Source organism: Drosophila mojavensis, unplaced genomic scaffold, assembly GCF_018153725.1.
Source record: "Drosophila mojavensis isolate 15081-1352.22 unplaced genomic scaffold, ASM1815372v1 contig_277, whole genome shotgun sequence".
NCBI lineage: Eukaryota > Metazoa > Arthropoda > Insecta > Diptera > Drosophilidae > Drosophila > Drosophila mojavensis.
The window spans coordinates 4,033,906-4,051,454 of NW_025318822.1; the positions used below are offsets into that span (position 1 = coordinate 4,033,906).

Genomic DNA, 17,549 nt, shown 5'->3' on the forward strand with positions numbered 1-17,549 from the left:
TTAAAAAAAAAAAAAACTTGTACTATTTCGAAATTGAATGAAATGGAACAATGCCTAGTTATGAATTAACAAAGTATTTATGAAACTATATATGAAATATGTAAGACAATGCAATGCTGTAATACCATTAAATACTTAACAAGAACATTTAAATTTATGAGAAGTTTTATTTAATAACAAAGACTAGTTAGTACTGGGTGTCTTTGATAATAATTATTATGTTGCTGGAGTTTATTTATATTTGAATTTACGTTGCGTAATAAAAGCATCGATTTCTTGCGATACTTTATGTACATTAAGAAGTATCGATATATTGTATTAAGTAGTATGGCAGCCCCACAAAGTTTGGCAGCCGCGATAGGCTAATCGAAATTTTGGTATTTATGTCTGCTGAGGTCACACAGTACACAGTAAACAGTTTTAGATTTTATCGTGCGTGTGCAATTCGTGGAAGAAAATTTGGTAATACGCAATGAAATTTGGTGAAAACTTTCATTAGTAGCGCCAGAAAGTGATAAACATGAACTAATTTGCATAGTGTTTGGTGAACAATGTAAAAATTGTTTGTATATAGACTAGATTCGTTGTGTGTTTCCAAAAACTGTCCATGTACACTTGTATACACACACGTACACACACACACATACACTCACATATACAGTGGCAAACGTAGACAAAATACTAAACCCTCCCTCAACTCACGAATCATTTTTCAGAACCGTGCGCTGGGCCGTCGCGGCAAAGCGACCCACATAAAGAAAGCGAACAACAGGGCAAAGCAAAACTAAGAGAAGTGCTCATAAATACACCGACCAACACACAAACAAACACATACACAGGCAGACATACATAAAACGTATACATCGAGTGAAAGAGTGTGCTAATTAAGTATTCGGATCATGGACGATGCCAACATACAGGACAAGGAGCGCTTCGCAAGCCGCGAGAATCACTGTGAAATCGAACGACGCCGTCGCAACAAAATGACCGCGTACATAACGGAACTCTCGGACATGGTGCCCACCTGCAGCGCGTTAGCACGCAAGCCCGACAAGCTAACCATCCTGCGCATGGCCGTGGCTCACATGAAGGCGCTGCGCGGAACAGGCAACACCAGCAGCGATGGCACCTACAAGCCCTCCTTCCTCACAGACCAGGAACTGAAGCATTTAATCCTGGAGGCAGCCGATGGATTCCTTTTTGTCGTCTCCTGCGATTCGGGTCGTGTGATTTATGTCTCCGACTCGGTGACTCCGGTACTCAACTACACACAAAGCGATTGGTACGGCACCAGCCTGTACGAGCACATTCATCCAGACGATAGGGACAAGATACGCGAGCAGCTGTCGACACAGGAATCCCAGAATGCGGGTCGCATTCTCGATCTGAAGTCGGGCACTGTCAAGAAGGAGGGCCATCAGTCCAGCATGCGCCTGAGCATGGGAGCCCGTCGTGGCTTCATCTGTCGCATGCGCGTTGGCAACGTCAATCCCGACGCTATGGTCTCTGGACATTTGAACCGCTTAAAGCAGCGCAACTCGCTAGGCCCTTCCCGGGATGGATCCAATTATGCGGTGGTCCACTGCACAGGCTATATCAAGAACTGGCCACCCACGGATATGTTTCCCAATGTTCATATGGAACGTGACGTGGACGACATGGCCTCCCACTGCTGCCTGGTGGCCATTGGCCGGCTGCAAGTAACCTCAACGGCGGCCAATGATATGACCGGCAGCAACAACCAGAGCGAGTTCATCACACGCCACGCCCTAGATGGTAAATTTACGTTTGTTGATCAGCGTGTGCTGCACATCCTTGGTTATACGCCCACCGAGCTGTTGGGCAAGATCTGTTACGACTTCTTTCATCCGGAAGACCAGAGCCACATGAAGGAGAGCTTCGATCAAGTGCTCAAGCAGAAGGGGCAAATGTTCTCGCTGCTGTATCGTGCTCGGGCCAAGAGCTCCGAGTTCGTTTGGCTACGCACCCAGGCCTATGCATTCCTCAATCCCTACACAGATGAGGTGGAGTACATTGTGTGCACGAATAGCTCCGGGAAGACCCTGCATGGCGCCACTCCCGAGCAGCAGCAGCAGCAACCACAGGTGGAGCAGCAGCAACATGTCTATGTACAGGCGCCGGGTGTGGATTACACGCTGCAGCCGCCGCGACGTGAGATTACGCCAACTGGCGGCGACGCCGGCATCTATCAGATGCATATGCAGGCGCCACCGCCGCGACCCGCCTCGGCGCAGAATACGCCGGTGGCCTATAGCTACGATGCCACGCACTCACCGTATGGTGCGGCAACAGGTGGAGGTGGCGGCGGTCCCTCACCTTTGGCCAAGCTGCCCAAGTCGGGCACTTCGCCCACGCCTAATGCCTGGGGCGCACGTCCCATGACCGCACAGCAGCAGCCGCAGCCCACTGCCACCGAGGGGTATCCAGCCTATCAGCAGAGCAGTCCGGCCCGCTCCCCGAGTGGCCCCACCTACACGCAGCTCAGTGCCGGCAATGGACAGCAGCAGCAGCAACAACAACAGCAGCAGCAGCAGCAACAACAACGTCAACAACAGCAGCAACAGGCATCGGCTTATCAAACGGCGCCAACGGCAACACCTTGGGATTGGCAGAATGCAGCGGCCTCACATCCGGCGCATCCGCATCCCCATCCGCATCCGCATCCGCATGCTCATCATCCACATGCACATGCGCATGCGCACCCAGGCGCCGCCGTTGCAGGGGGTGCACAGCAGCCACAGGGTCAGGAGTTCTCAGACATGCTGCAGATGCTCGATCACAGCGCAACAACAACATTTGAGGATCTAAATATTAACATGTTTAGCACGCAATTCGAGTGAATGTAATGCAATTCCCTGCATATCTCTCCCTCTCTCTAGTACACCTACACCATTCGGAACTCCTTCTGGTAGGGATGAGCGCGTGTCTTACTCCATAATTTTTAGTATTAATATTTTGCAAGTACTAATTTTCAAAGCCAATCGCATTTGCTCGTGACACGCGCTAATCTCTAGTTGTCGACACAAAGCTCAGTTCTTAATTATTTTTCAAGTGCAATCTATAAGAGAAACATTTTCTACAAAATTGTTGAAATATTTTAGCCAGCATACAAATACATATAGCCTATGTACAAACGCTTCAAGTCAGAAGATATAAAGCGAAACAAATTAAATTGTAATCTCGTAAATAGGCACTTAGGTACATAACGGTAGTCACGTACCGTACACGCTCTCGATATCGATATCATTGCTTGCTTCCACATGAAAAGCCGCCAATCAGCACATACACAGACACACATACATATTCAGAGACAAGACCCCTGCCTCTGCCTCTGCCAAGCAGTGTAAAAGTATTTGAAATAGCTGTAAATCAACGACACTCATTATGCAAATTGCAAAGTTCATTAACAAACAAATGAACACAATTTTTATAAATATACATATATATACATAATTAAATACTTACAAGTGTAATTTCTAGACTAATAAACAACACAATTCTAATTGTAAGCACTGGCATACAAACACACACATACACAAACAATTGGCCGCGCTCTTCGTCTCTCATCCACACACACACACACATACTAACACATTCGCATATTGCGCTGCAACATTGACACCAATTTTTTGTTGTCGCTCAGTTTTTGCTATGTATTTTTCATGCGGAAAAGCAGTTCAAGTGCACATACTAAAAAGAATAATTGCTTAATTTCAATTTTGTTCTGACAAAATTGCAAAAAGTGCAAGCTTAACTTTGAACAGTCGCGGATCAAATAACATGGCAGCTACAAATTGACGAATTACATACATACATACTATTTCCATTTCATGGTTTTAAACACACAAATTAGCGAATAAAGCGTATGGCAAACAAATTAAGAGAACAACAAATTTAAATCAATTTTTATATGCTAAGCCTTTGTAATTAAGCAAAAAAAGAAAATGCTATATACATACTTATATAATACAATTGGGTAATGAGAACAAATCTTGGTTTTTAATGCAAATAAATTTTAAATACTATGAAAAAAAATTCTTAAATTTATGCTTTACATTTTCATTATTAGCTCAACTTAATTTCACAGTTCAATTTTAACAGTCAGCTGGCTCCGCTTTGACCGTAATATCAGCGGTCTCTCCTTTCTTAATTATCTCACAACGTGGCCGCTTGGCGGCGTTTGGTGCATGCGGTGAAGTTGGACTGCGTTTGATGGCATCGATGTTGGTATTCAGCTGGAGCTGCTTCTTTTCTCTGGAATTGGATTTGTCTTTCTGTTGTTGCTGCTGTGGCTTTCTGCCAGTTAGCCAGGCCAACATGCCTTTTGGCTTTTCCGGCTTGGCGACCAACTCGAATGGCTTATTGCATTCATCGCTTTTGTTCCGCGAATTGTTAACCAATTTACCAACGCGATGCCACTCCAATGCCGTAGCAGGACGCAGAGCAGCCAAGGCTTGACAGTCACTCACATGCTTAAAATTCAACCAATCCTAAAAAGAAAATTGTTATTATAAATAGAATAAGTTATTACAAAGTTACTTACATTCATTTGCTGCTCTGTTTCAAGAATCGCTGGCATGCGATAGTGCATCCAGGACATAATCTTGCTAGATTGGAATGTAATGATACTGTAGCTATACATCTTATCGCCACTCTCGTCCTGCCATACATCGAATAGACCAGCCATACGCAATAGTTTCACATTTGCCGGCGACCAGGTGCTTTTGTCATAGATCTTCACGTCCGACTCCTGTGGAACGTAGACCAAATATGCCTCTCGCTCCGATGGCTTAGCTTGTTTTGTTGTTTGCCATTCGTAAAAACCTTCGCATACAACAACACAGCGCTGACCGCGCTTAAACGGGCCGCTATACAGCTTTGAGTCCATTAAGTGCTCCAGTCGACAGTTGTTTGTGGTTAGCCCATGCTTGCGATAGTCGCCCTTGTGCCAGGCGGGGATCATGCCCCACATCATGGGCATGACAACACGGGCAGATTGTTGATCCTCAGCCTCACTGAAATGAGCCGCGGAGACACTGAAAAGATGATCACAAAATATAGTTCTATTCACCATGTCATTATTTACGGTCAACCTACATAACGGGTGTTATATCTGTGGGCGCTATGTTATACGAGGCATTATAACGCCTTCCTAAATTGAACTCTGCGCGCCATTCGGGTGCTACGAATTCCTGCTTGATTTCCTCTTTGGCCTTCACCTCATTGTGTGGTGGATATTTGCATGCGCATATTACCTGATCTGGATCAAGTGTTCTGCACAGTAGACCTTAAATAACAATTGCGTTTTAAATCAATACGAATTACTTACAAACAAGTTCGACCGCACATTTTGTTTGTTTACAGCTCATTAACAGTTTCTTAACAGTAGTTTCATTTGTTCGGTCTGTTCAAACGAGCTAGTTCAGTACTTCATTAAACACCACTAAACAAACACGGCACTTGGCGTATAGCATAAAATTTTTGTTTGCTACAAAAAATGGGCGAACGTTATAATATACACAGTCAATTGGAGCATCTTCAGAGCAAATATATTGGTACTGGACACGCGGATACCACCAAGTTTGAGTGGCTTACCAACCAACATCGCGATTCACTGGCTAGCTATATGGGGCATTATGATATGCTAAATTACTTTGCCATCGCTGAAAACGAATCAAAAGCGCGGGTACGATTTAATTTAATGGAGCGAATGCTGCAGCCTTGTGGACCGCCTCCCGAGAAACTTGAGGATTAAGCAATAATTATTAAACAAAAATAATAAATGTAACAAAACCAAGCAGCGTCTAGTTAAATAAAAAAGGGCTGGAAAAACAATGAGTATTGATAATTTAGTATTTTTTTATTTGTCGACGTCTGGTCGCACTGCAGCTGCAGTCGGGGAAAGCTTTCAACTCGATATAACTTATTTTCGTTTCAATTATATATTTATTTGAGTGCTAGTGTTTTATTTAAATAGTAAATAATAATTAATTAGTCAGTGTTACAGCACAATAAAATACATGTATGTGTACTAAGAATGTGACAGCGTAGTAACCATTAAAAAATTAGAACGTGTATATAAGAAATACATACATATATATGTAATAGATGCATAAGTACTAAAATGCATCAGTATGTAATGGAAAAATAGCACACAATTGCAATAGAATCAACATAAAAACGTCTGCGGCCTAACTTATTTCAATTTGGGCACAATAAGAATTTGCGCCGAACAAAGATTTCAGCTGAAATTATTTCGATTGCGTAGATTGTATATGTATGTATATTATACATACACATACAGTGAAAAGGGTGTATACATGTGTCTAAAGATGAATGTACCATAATTACGCGCCGTTCAATTCTGAAAACGCAAAAGTTTAAAAATAGTGTCACATATAATTAAATATAATTTCCCACAACAAACGGCACTAAGAAAACCAACAAAGCAGCTTTCTTAATGAGTGTTTCTGCGACAGCGTGCAAATGTCGATGTTATTTAACAAGCTACAGTGCACCGAAAGAAGAGGAAGAAAAAGTTGTACTATTGTCTGTCATCTGGATAGCTTCAGTTTCACCTACATTTATGCATACACAAGTTTAATATTGCGTCTCCCCCAAGACAAACAATATATTGTTTGAGTGAACATTGCAAGTCATTTAAATAGTTAGTGTGTTTATCAGCTGCCAATCAGCTTGTTGGGTCATGCGCTTTAATCGAGCAGTTTCTATTCGTATGTCCATTATTGTATGGTGTGACAGGCAATTGCGAAAAGCTCATGCAATTCCATTTGGCGTTGCCACATATTCAACATATGGTATGGTAGCACCAATGTAAAAAGCAGAGCATTCTGTACATTTTGTAGGAATTTGTATTTTCTACAAGATGCAGAAATTGTTTATACGTATTAAATATAAGCAAGCATTAGGTGCCTTTGTTTCTGTTTTATTTACATTTGGCCAATGCACTACGTTTTTGGCAAAGGTGGCAGCACTCTTTGCTCAGCAGGAGGTGGATAGGGGGGCGAGCAAACAGCGCAGCGACACACAAAAGCACACGACGACGACGGACGGGTCGAATGAGTTGAAAATTTTCGCGAAACGAAAAGTTAAAAATAAATGTTTACTGTGCATGGTTCAAATACATAGTATATATATTTCTTATAACACTTAAATATTATTGTGCATTGTGTTTATGGTTTTCTCTTTACACACTGCCAGTTCGCCTTTAATTTTGCTATTAAATTTGAACATTTGATAGCCTACAAGCTTGTGTTAGTGCGGGCTGTCAATGCAAAACGTAAGAGGGAAAAGAAGTGTGTGCGATTTATACCTTTTGCCTGTTTCTATTCATTTCATTTTCGGACGGCAAACGCGAATGGTAACACCAAAAGAGAAAGAACCGTAATCGTCTTCTGATAGCTGTGCAAAGAAAGGCGCAAAGAAAATCAGAAAGTAGAAATAAAGGAAAAAAATCGTTGCATCTGTGAGGGCGGGCTGCGCTTGTGAAAATAGTGTATACATGTGGATGTGTGTGTGTGTGTGCGTGTTAGCCTTGTTACTTAATTTGGCCGTTTTTCCTTTGTTGTCATCTGTTTACACTCAATGACTGATAAGTTCTTTTTTTTCACTTGCATTGCATTGCAGCTCCTTTGCATTCTACACCTGTGTACATAGGAATCTCTAACTTTAAATATAGTGTGAAAAAGAAAAAACCAAACCAATCGAAACGAAGTGCTGAAAGCTCAGCCGAAAGTTCATTGAAATAAAGTAAAATCGAATTCATCGGCAGAACGGTAGAACGTGCGCCTAAAAAAGGAACGGCACCTACCGAGTGGACGTGAAGACGTCGTCGCTGCTGCTGCCGCTGCCGCTGCCGCTGCTGCTGCTGGTGGTGACCCTTCCGTTGTCGCTGTCACTCTGCTGTTGCTGCTAAATAATGAGTCGTCATGAAGGTAACCAACCAACAACACACAAAGCTCCCTTCTCTCTTAATCATCTAAAATCTTAATTGATTTGTGCATTTTGTTTAGGTGTCAGCTGCGATTCATGTCTAAAAAGTAACTTCACTGGACGCCGGTATAAGTGTTTAATTTGTTATGATTATGATCTGTGCGCCGATTGCTATGAGGATGGCGTCACCTCTACTCGCCATCTGGTTGAGCATCCAATGCAGTGCATACTTACCCGTTCCGATATTGAGTTATATTTTGGCGGTGAGATGTTAACAACGGATCAGCCGCAATCCTTTACGTGTCCTTATTGCAAAAAAATGGGCTTCAGTGATGCGACACTGTTAGAACATGTCTCTGCCGAGCATACCGAGACCAGTTTGGAGGTCGTTTGTCCCGTTTGCGCCGGGTTGCCTGGCGGTGAGCCGAATCTAGTCACAGATGATTTTGCTGGTCATCTAACATTGGAGCATCGGCAAGGACCACGAGAGTTAATATCCTTTTTGATATCCTTTTACAAAAACAACATCATTCAATGAACTCATTTTCAGTCATTTAATAGTTAAGTTTCCGTGCAAAGTATTTCTCTTAAGTTTAAGTCCTCTGTGATAAAATCACTTTCGATTAATGCACAAGCAACTTTTGCCGTAGTACATCCATATACATACATATTTTGTAGCACTCAATTAATTCATAATTAATACTCTCATGCATATATCTGTTTGTTTAGAACATTTAGGCAAAATTGCATATTAGGAATAGTTAGTTATTAAAATTAAGTGTGGAGATGTGTTTCTGTTATAGATAAGTTATTATATATTAAGACGAATCGAATATTGTTTTGGTTGCCTTAACCTTTAGACTATACGACGAGCCCTCGGCCATACGCCATGGCGGTGGAGTGCGTCGCATACCAGGACGGACCTTGGGCGGGCCTCGCACCCGTCGCTCCAATATGCACTTTAGCTCATCGAGTGGACTGTCGGCATTATCGCCATCGGGTCGCGAATCTGTCGATCCAATTGCGGAGCTCCTCTCTCAACTATCCGGTGTTAGACGTGGCGTTCCACCAACATCGCAATTGCAACAATTGCAGATGCAAATGCAAATGGATCGGCAACAGTTGACGGTAAGCAGCGCATTTGTTGTTATTATGATCTTGTGTATATAAGGCAGAAGAAAAGCAAAAAATCAGAAAAGAGCAAAACAGAAATAAAATAAATCTTGTGAATGTTTGCATTTAACGCTTTCGTTATTTTAGGCATCGCGCCAAATTGATCGACTGCCAAGACGCACGCATCCCATAGTCTCAACATCGAATTCGAATGCCACCATGGCCGAGGTGATCAGCGGCGGCGGCGGCAACAGCGGTGCAGTTGGCAGTGGTGGCATGAGTGCCAGTGGTGTGAGCGCACCGTCTAATCTGCGCACCACAGATTGGCCGGTGGGCGCGACCTTCTCATCGACCAGCAGCCATCAGCAGACGCAGTCGAGCAGCCTGGCCGCCAACACACTCAACGCCAGAGAAGTAGCCACAAATAATTTGATTAAAGAATCCCTTATTGCAAATACTAATATGGATTTAATTGTGTCCTTGTAGGCGGTCGGCAACAATTGCATTGGCAGCGGCAGCGGCAGTAGCAATGCGCTGGGCATAAGCGTCGGCACTGGTGGCTCATCGATAGCCAATGGCGGGGGCAACTCCAACGTTATGTCTGGCCAGGCTGGCGGCCAAGCTGCAGCTGGTGAGACATCGCAATCCCAGTACTTGCTGGCCAAATTTATGCAGCCCACGCTAACGGATGCCGAGTGGGCGGAAATTGAGCGCAAGCGCGCCGATCGGTAAGATTATAGATACATATATTTTGATAAAAAAAATTAGTCGCTTATGTCTTTTCTGTTGACAGCTCCATGTTTGTGCAGTCGATGCTGCTATCGTTGTTATGCACAGAAGAGCTAGACTTGAATGTGCCCCATGAGGATGGTGACTGTTTGGCTAAGAGTGATAATGTAAATAAGGAACAGAATGGCAGCGACAACAAGCAGCAGCAGCAACAACAGCAGGAGGAACAGGAAACGCTGCTCAATAACAATGCAGATGAGCAGCAGCAGCAACAGCAACAACAACAACAGCAACGCGCTGTGGTACGACAGGTGAATCAAATGCAACAGACCTCGCCAGAGGACTTCTTATGCGATGAATATCGCTACAAAAGCAAGAAAGCCAATAACACAACAGCAACAACACAAACGAGCGGCACTGCTGCAACAGGAGGATGCGGAGGAGCAGGCGTCGTTGGTGCTGGCGGTGCTGGCAGTGCAACAGCCGCTGCAGTTGGCAGCCGGCCAACAGCAGCTGATCGAGGTGGCCTCGAAAGACGTAGCCGGGCACAGCAAGCGGAGACTGCCACGGGCTCACAGCAGCAGTTGCAGCAACAGCAACAAAAATACAAACAGAACGCGAATGCGGCGGCAAACACAAATCAAATACCCGATACTAGGTAGTGTCTCACAACCATTACAGCAAAAATATATTGTAGCTGCTGCAGACTAAGTAACAACAGCAATGCGCCAACAACAAATGGAACGCATTACCAACCACAGCAACATCAACAAGAACACAATATCAATCAATACAGCAGCAACAACTACAACATACACAGCCGTAAGATTAACAACAACAACAACAAAAGGAACCGCAGCCGCCGTCGCAGCAGCAGCCGCAATTTTGTCAAAAACTATATTATATGTATCGTTTATTAAATATATTAAAATTTATATAATTATAAAAAACCAATTGAACAGAGATGTGCAGAAAGAAAAATTATTGTAATCATTGAATTAATTATAATTTAAACAAACAAAATTATAAATATTTAATAGTGTTATTTTGATTTATTTCAATCAATTGTGGAACATAGAAAATCCTAAACTACCGATAATCCAAGAATAGGTCTAATGGTCCCACAAACCTAGTTTAAGAATATCGGAAAGTGGTTCTTAAATATGCTTACATGTATTTTAATTCGACTGCGTGGTATTGAGATTAATGGTTTAAAACTTAAAGCTTTTATTGCCTATTAAAAACTCCAAACAGAAGAATATAATACGTTTAATTAGGAACACTAATACCTGTATATGTGTTTCGCATATAGGATTTTTAAAAGGCCGAACAATTTAATTGAAATGAACATATATGCCTTACGTTGATATTTCTAATAGAATACTTTACAAATACTTAAAGCTGGAAACATATTTCAACTTGAATTGACCTCAATGGCTTAACTTTCATCTCTCTCGATAAGCATAGGCGGCATCAATTCCAGATCTAGCGCGCTTTGAACACCTCGGGGTTGAATGCAGAACACATATTCTACGGCTTGTTTGACTTGCCGTTCGCTAGCATATGGATTGGCCAACACAATGTTGTTGGCCAGCATTTTGGCCAGCTTTTTGAATAGAAAGCGATTGGCAATTAGACCTTCCTGCAGTGGACGCATCAAGTACCTCACGATCCAGGGTCGTATACGTAATATGCAGCTGGCCAGCAACACCTCATCCACCAGATCGATGCTGGGACTACTTATCTGCGTGGCGAACTCATCGTCACTGTCCTCGCCAAAGAGCATATGAAACTTATAACGTAAAGCGTCTTCACAGCGCCAATCCGCATCTAGCAACTGAACCAAGCACGCATTTAGACGTCGACGCTGTGCATACAATTCGCAGGGCCAGAGACTATTCCGAAGATCCGGAGTGCTTTTACTAGGCGGCTTAGTTGATGGCGTAACAGGCGATAATAGGGGCTTCAGCTGCTCTGCCGCAGTGGTGGGTTCTTTCAGATCATCTCCATCTGCCATGGCTTCTACAGCAATACCAAATACGGCACTTAAGTCAGTTGGCTCGTCGTTAAACAGTTTAGCTAGCTCCTGGCCTACAACATCTTCTATACTGGATGTGGGTGTTACAGGCATTTCGTTATCATTGACTTCTGCCAACTGCTGCTCGTGCTCTTTGCCTTCAAACTCTGCCAACTGAGACTGAAACATATCGATTTTCTGGCACAGCGTATAGCTTGTATAGCTGTCGTTCCGCTCGTCATTTGGCATGCTTGTCGTTTGCGTTGCCTTGTCGACCATCTGGTGCTTGGCTTTGGCATTGGCATTCGCAAATGATGCTCTTGTCGATGGTGAATTTTCGTCGATCTGTTGTATTCGCTGTTGCATTTCGTCGAATAGTGCATCAGCCAGACGACACTCCCGTGTGTTGCGTCGCACGGCGGCGATCTAAATAAAACAACGTTAACTAAGGCTGCTTAATAAATGGCTTTCTTGGGAGCACTTTACCATTTTTACCATAGCACGCTGATAGAGCTGTGCCGCCTGACAGGCTTTAATTGCATGCGTCTCCATTGCCTTGACGCTGTGGTCAATACATGCCCAGGCGGTTGGCTTATGATGGTTCCTGGAAGTGCCTGCCCAGACGCAGACGTTTTCCTGCAGCTGACGCTCTAAATAGCGCACATATTGCTGGCGCACCTGTTCACAAGTATTTACCATTTATTAAATATTTATCTAATACTCTTAGCTGAGAGTAGTATGTGATAGTCTTTTACCACTTCTGTTAGTATAACTGTTTCACTGTTGATACTTGTAGGAGCCATAATCTAAAATCTGATATATATTTTTAATTACAATTAACTACCGCATTTCAGCTACTCTTATAAACAATTTACTTGGCTCAAAAGTTGCGCCCTCGTCCAAAAACAACAAACACATACATACATTAGCTAGGCGAATTTAGCTAATAGCGTTGCCACCTAGTTGCGTTCTATTACAGCTGACGCATATCTTTTTTAATATATTCGTTTTTTAAAGCGCATCTGCAATTTAAAAGTTGATATTGTTGTAATATTTTTATTAAATAATTTGTTGTGATTAATAATTTCACAGGTAGTTTAAAGTGCTTTACATATTAGTTTTTTAACTAGTAGCTAGTTACAGGTTATCTTTAAATAAACAACTTTCGTTATTGTTATATTTAGAACAAAGCGCAAATACAATGCCTCGTTATCTTCTTCTTCTTCTTTTGTATTACTATAAATATATGTAATTGATTTTAATTTATACATAACTTGTGTCAAAATTCGCCTCACTATGCTTACAGCATTTTATTGCTGTGAATATGTAAAATTAAGAACAACAAATTTGCAAATATTGTTTACGAGCCCTTTTCGAAACAAAACAAAAATAAAGCGTATCTATAATAATTTTCGTTGAGTTTTTTTTCTTTCTTTCTTTTTATAAATATAAGCAACTTTTTGGATTTTATGTGCTAACGCTTGAGCTGCGTGGGCTTTAATTTTGAATATCAGGTTTACCATCCACATTCCGAACCGCTCCGTTGCAGTCGACCCGATCCCTATCCATAATAATATAGGAATTAGTCCAAAAACATATTGTCATCATCAAAAGTAAACACGTTGTTGCGCTGCTGCGTGGCTGCCGTTGCTGTTGTCTGATCCGTCTGTGCGGCTGTTGTTTGACTAGATGCATTGGTGGACGTTGGAGCTCTTGCAGTAGAGTTGCTGCTGCCACTGACGCGTCCGCTGCCATTCTCATCGGCAGAGTTGTTCAGCAGCGCATAGTCCTCATCGATGGAAGCGGCGTCGTCGTTGTCATCATCGTTGGCCAACGATTTGCGGCAAATGGGACAAGTGCTGTGCAGATTCAGCCATGGCACAATACAGTTTTCATGATACAGATGCGAGCAGGGAAGCTTGCGCACTGACTCATCCAGCTTGAAATCATCCCAACAAACAGAGCACTGCATTTTGCGTTCCACTTCCTCGGCACTAATTTTCACATTTGGTATTTCGTTGATGCGTTGCGTGGACAATGGTGGTGGACCCGCTGTCTCCATTTGGTTGAGCATCTGTGTAACGATCGTATCGAGGCCTTCCCGACCCCACGCATAGTCGCCCGGATTGCCCATGAAGAACATATGGGAATGGCCAGTGCCGCCACCACCACCGCTCCCACCTGGGCCGGTTACAATCTCGGCTGTGGCGCCAGCTAAAGGCAAACTTTGCAGAAAATCGTATAGTACATTGTCCAAACGATCCAAGCTTGCCGGTCGCACTCGACCACCACCAATACTGGACGCCCCACCTGACGATCCGCTTGATACACTGCCACCGGAGGGGCCACCCAAGTGCACAACATTGGTGTGACGTCGATTTGGTTCGATTGTTATTTCCAAGTTAGGCACATTACGCATGCTAAGCAACGACACAATATCGTTCCTCAGTGATTCAACGTTGATCATCCCGCTACCGCCAGCGCCGCTGCCACTGCTAACGGCATTGCTACCGCCTATGCTGGCATCTGAGTTAGCCGCGTCATGATTCAAAGCACTGTTACTGGTGGAAGCTGACAATTCCGGTGCGTTTGCTGGTAACTCCTCAACGAATCCATACGAGCAGAGTGGGCAAGTGTAATCGGTGTTCGGAATGTTGATCTCCACATTGCACATGTGACAGAAAAAACGCTTTGGCACCGTGGGGTGCTCTTCAACGACCATTGCCTCAGCCATTTTGATTGATGGATTTATCTGTGTGTGGTATGCCAAATATTTGTTGCCGTTGCACTAGCAATTTTTCACCAATTGTTATATTTTTGTTGTGCAAGCAAGCTGCAGTCGGCTTACCTATCGGCTTTCCAGGTTGTTGCTGCTGTTGGGTGCTATTGCTTGTTTTGATTCGGTTGTAATAAAACTGTGCGCGAGCAATGAAACAACGTAAGCTGAACCGTCGCCACTTCGAACATCTAGTGTTGTTTTTAATGTACAATTTTATACAGTTTTAAAAGGACATCGTGCTACTGCAAGATACTTCTACTCGATTACTTTGACAGCCGTCGATAGGTGTCTATCGATGATGCTAAACAGCCTTAAAAATGCCAGCAACCTACAGTAATGGATATAAATAATAATGTCAATATTTTTGTTTTGAAAATGGTTTCAACCATATTTAGATTGATCAAATTCGTTAGGGGCCTATCTAGCTTGGTTATTGGGCTATCGAGAAGTCGAGACATACCGATAGATATATGCGGAGTGCGACAGGGGGTTGAGGCAGGTGTGTTTGGTATCTTTGCCTTTTAGCTTCGATATATTAGTAATAGAACGACAAAAACAATTAATAGCAATGGTATACTCTTGAATCAAGTCTATCACATTAGAGTTTCTAGTTGAAACTAAATCCAGTGTAGAATACCCATATTTTCTTTATTTTATTTACGTTATCTATGTCATTTCGATAACACTTCCGTACGAAAAAGTGGTGCTGTTGTGTCAAAAAATTTGCTGTTTCATTTAGTACATTAATATTAAGAGCATTCTGGCAACGCCAATCCATAGTGGCAGAAACAAAAAGTCATCTTCGGAGCGGCGTTTAGCATTTAATTTTGCAAGGTCTATTTACGCCAGTCTTATTTACGGAATTTAATCAAATTAACTATGTCTATTCTGGCCTATAACGGTGGTTGCGTGGTCGCCATGCGGGGCAAGGACTGTGTGGCCATTGCAACAGATCATCGCTTCGGAGTGCAGGCCCAAACCATTTCTACAGACTTCAAGAAAGTGTTTCACATTGCTCCGCGTATGTTTCTGGGATTAACTGGACTGCAAACGGATATATTGACGGTCCGTGATCGTCTTATGTTCCGCAAGAATATCTATGAAACAAAAGAGAATCGTGAAATGGCACCCAAACCATTCTCAGCTATGTTATCCAGTTTTCTCTACGAGCATCGTTTCGGACCCTACTTTATTGAGCCGGTGGTAGCTGGCCTGGATCCAAAAACTATGAAGCCATTCATCTGCAATATGGACTTAATCGGTTGCCCCAATGAGCCTGATGATTTTGTTGTGGCTGGAACCTGTGCCGAGCAGTTGTACGGCATGTGTGAGACACTATGGCGCCCGGACCTGGAGCCGGACCAATTGTTCGAGGTGATTTCACAATCGATGGTAAATGCTTTCGATCGTGATGCGATGAGTGGTTGGGGTGCCACGGTCTACATTATTGAGAAGGACAAGATTACGGAGCGTTCCCTGAAAACTCGCATGGATTAAGCATTTCATTCATTATTTTTCAAAATAAGAAACAAATAAAATTTGTAAGGAAAGGATATGATTGACTATAAATTTATTTAAAAGCCGTTCACTCGTCGGCAAAATCAATGCTCTTCAGCGCCATAGCCAAAGCCGCTTCCTTGGTCTTGGCACCGCCGATGAAACCTGTGTGGTGCACAAATGTGAGGTCTTCAATCTCAGCTATTTGGCACAGCTCCTTATCGCGCAGCCCTCGCCAAGGTTTGGGCAGAAATTTACGCCCAACATAACTAGTAGGTGTGACAGGAACTCCAGCAACACGCCAGCTGTTTCCGTCATTGAAGATTACCAATTTCGGCACGCCCTTAACATCATATTCCTTTTCTAGGCTGTCCAAATGTACCTTCCACGGACAGAAGGTTTCCAGCAAAAGGATTTGCCTGCTCTCGTGTATCGATGCGGCTTTCTCCAAGGCCAGACGCACATGATCGCGGGCTGCTATCCACGAGCAGGCAACCTCCAGTACGTTCTCGACAAACTCCTTGCCCGCAACTGACATGGCCATGTGGAAGCGTTGGTCAGTATCTAAATTCATATCCTGCCACGATGGATTCAGTTTGCCTATGCGTGCCGACAGATGCGTGGATATCTTGTAGCGTGGCTCTCCACCTTCGAACATGGGCACGCCATTGTCAATGGCATCGAGCTCGCATATAAAATTTCGATAGATTTGTAGGAAAGCCAATTTCATATTGGCTTCTGATAGTTGAATATTTCGTTCTCGTTGCAAAATACTTTGTATGACTCGCTCACCATAGAAGCTGTAGACCAAGCCCGCGCTACTCAGCCTACAAAAGAGAGAACATGGAACACGTTTTTTATTGTTTATCTAACCACAGATTTTGTTTACCTTATGTCGAATTCGTCGCCGAGTTCGGGGTGCACCGTGCTGAAGGTCTCCTTAAATGATAACTGATGATGATCGTACCACTTCTTTTCGTGATCGAAGACTCCGCCAACATCCACAATTATATCACACTTGGCACGCAGTGCCTCATCGTCCCGACTGCGGAATATTTCAGCATTCTCGTATTCTGGCAATTGTTTGAGCATAAAACAGGCAACAACCTCGTCACAGTGGAACGTGCCGTTGTGAGTGCCAATCGTTAGGGGCGTGGGGCGTTTAGGTGGCGACGGTAGTCCATTAGCGGCGGAGCTCATTGTCAATTTCTGAGTAAATTGGTTGAATGCAACAACTGGTAGAAAACGCTGCAAGAATCGTGTTACCATTGGCACAATGTGTACACACCCCGGTAGTTTCAAACATTATTGCTTTCGGTTTCAGCTCAATAAGTGTATACATACGAACAAAATAAACAATGCCATTGTGAATGATTGCTTCACAGGGTGTACCTACCTATATTGGCGCCAAATACAAAAAAAAAGATGTTGTTTCTTTAA

The 17,549-nt window shown here is 43.2% G+C and overlaps 8 protein-coding genes across 11 annotated transcripts; 4 read left to right on the forward strand and 4 right to left on the reverse strand.

The window, feature by feature from the left end:
• The first annotated feature begins 355 nt into the window (after positions 1 to 355).
• Positions 356 to 3,902, forward strand: LOC6574279 (aryl hydrocarbon receptor nuclear translocator homolog). The gene is made up of 2 exons (XM_002000298.4): positions 356 to 462; positions 717 to 3,902. The coding sequence occupies exon 2, from the start codon at positions 900 to 902 to the stop codon at positions 2,859 to 2,861; it is 1,962 nt and encodes a 653-aa protein (XP_002000334.1). The 5' UTR covers positions 356 to 462; positions 717 to 899; the 3' UTR covers positions 2,862 to 3,902.
• Positions 3,903 to 3,998: 96 nt separating this feature from the next.
• LOC6574280 (abasic site processing protein HMCES) lies at positions 3,999 to 5,460 on the reverse strand. 2 transcript variants are annotated; one of them, XM_032728277.2, is made up of 4 exons: positions 5,369 to 5,460; positions 5,119 to 5,308; positions 4,565 to 5,057; positions 3,999 to 4,511 (listed from the first exon to the last, which is right to left on the reverse strand). In XM_032728277.2, exons 1-4 carry the CDS (start codon positions 5,388 to 5,390, stop codon positions 4,116 to 4,118), a joined length of 1,101 nt encoding a protein of 366 aa, XP_032584168.2. In that variant the 5' UTR covers positions 5,391 to 5,460; the 3' UTR covers positions 3,999 to 4,115. The 2 variants fall into 2 exon arrangements, with proteins under 2 accessions (XP_032584168.2, XP_002000335.2); XM_002000299.4 differs by having other exon boundaries at positions 5,119 to 5,295; positions 5,351 to 5,443.
• A 58-nt stretch (positions 5,461 to 5,518) lies between these two features.
• Positions 5,519 to 5,869, forward strand: LOC6574281 (splicing factor 3B subunit 5). Its single transcript, XM_002000300.4, has one exon. It carries the CDS (start codon positions 5,519 to 5,521, stop codon positions 5,774 to 5,776), a length of 258 nt encoding a protein of 85 aa, XP_002000336.1. The 3' UTR covers positions 5,777 to 5,869.
• Positions 5,870 to 7,816: 1,947 nt separating this feature from the next.
• On the forward strand, positions 7,817 to 10,556 carry LOC6574282 (E3 ubiquitin-protein ligase Kcmf1). Its single transcript, XM_002000301.3, has 6 exons — positions 7,817 to 7,976; positions 8,055 to 8,479; positions 8,842 to 9,102; positions 9,235 to 9,501; positions 9,574 to 9,815; positions 9,881 to 10,556. Exons 1-6 carry the CDS (start codon positions 7,961 to 7,963, stop codon positions 10,476 to 10,478), a joined length of 1,809 nt encoding a protein of 602 aa, XP_002000337.2. The 5' UTR covers positions 7,817 to 7,960; the 3' UTR covers positions 10,479 to 10,556.
• Positions 10,557 to 10,848: 292 nt separating this feature from the next.
• Positions 10,849 to 12,773, reverse strand: LOC6574283. 2 transcript variants are annotated; one of them, XM_032728313.2, is made up of 4 exons: positions 12,709 to 12,773; positions 12,589 to 12,646; positions 12,320 to 12,511; positions 10,849 to 12,259 (listed from the first exon to the last, which is right to left on the reverse strand). In XM_032728313.2, exons 2-4 carry the CDS (start codon positions 12,634 to 12,636, stop codon positions 11,255 to 11,257), a joined length of 1,245 nt encoding a protein of 414 aa, XP_032584204.1. In that variant the 5' UTR covers positions 12,637 to 12,646; positions 12,709 to 12,773; the 3' UTR covers positions 10,849 to 11,254. The 2 variants fall into 2 exon arrangements, with proteins under 2 accessions (XP_032584204.1, XP_043864223.1); XM_044008288.1 differs by lacking the exon at positions 12,589 to 12,646 and having other exon boundaries at positions 12,668 to 12,755.
• A 96-nt stretch (positions 12,774 to 12,869) lies between these two features.
• Positions 12,870 to 14,988, reverse strand: LOC6574284 (E3 ubiquitin-protein ligase Iruka). 2 transcript variants are annotated; one of them, XM_015167359.3, is made up of 2 exons: positions 14,682 to 14,988; positions 12,870 to 14,621 (listed from the first exon to the last, which is right to left on the reverse strand). In XM_015167359.3, exon 2 carries the CDS (start codon positions 14,565 to 14,567, stop codon positions 13,416 to 13,418), a length of 1,152 nt encoding a protein of 383 aa, XP_015022845.1. In that variant the 5' UTR covers positions 14,568 to 14,621; positions 14,682 to 14,988; the 3' UTR covers positions 12,870 to 13,415. The 2 variants fall into 2 exon arrangements, with proteins under 2 accessions (XP_015022845.1, XP_002000339.1); XM_002000303.4 differs by having other exon boundaries at positions 12,870 to 14,585; positions 14,682 to 14,931.
• Positions 14,989 to 15,355: 367 nt separating this feature from the next.
• LOC6574285 (proteasome subunit beta type-3) lies at positions 15,356 to 16,165 on the forward strand. The gene has a single exon (XM_002000304.4). The coding sequence runs from the start codon at positions 15,492 to 15,494 to the stop codon at positions 16,107 to 16,109; it is 618 nt and encodes a 205-aa protein (XP_002000340.1). The 5' UTR covers positions 15,356 to 15,491; the 3' UTR covers positions 16,110 to 16,165.
• Positions 16,151 to 17,512, reverse strand: LOC6574286 (MYG1 protein). The gene is made up of 3 exons (XM_002000305.4): positions 17,454 to 17,512; positions 16,999 to 17,357; positions 16,151 to 16,936 (listed from the first exon to the last, which is right to left on the reverse strand). Exons 1-3 carry the CDS (start codon positions 17,472 to 17,474, stop codon positions 16,198 to 16,200), a joined length of 1,119 nt encoding a protein of 372 aa, XP_002000341.3. The 5' UTR covers positions 17,475 to 17,512; the 3' UTR covers positions 16,151 to 16,197.
• Between the last annotated feature and the right edge of the window lie 37 nt (positions 17,513 to 17,549).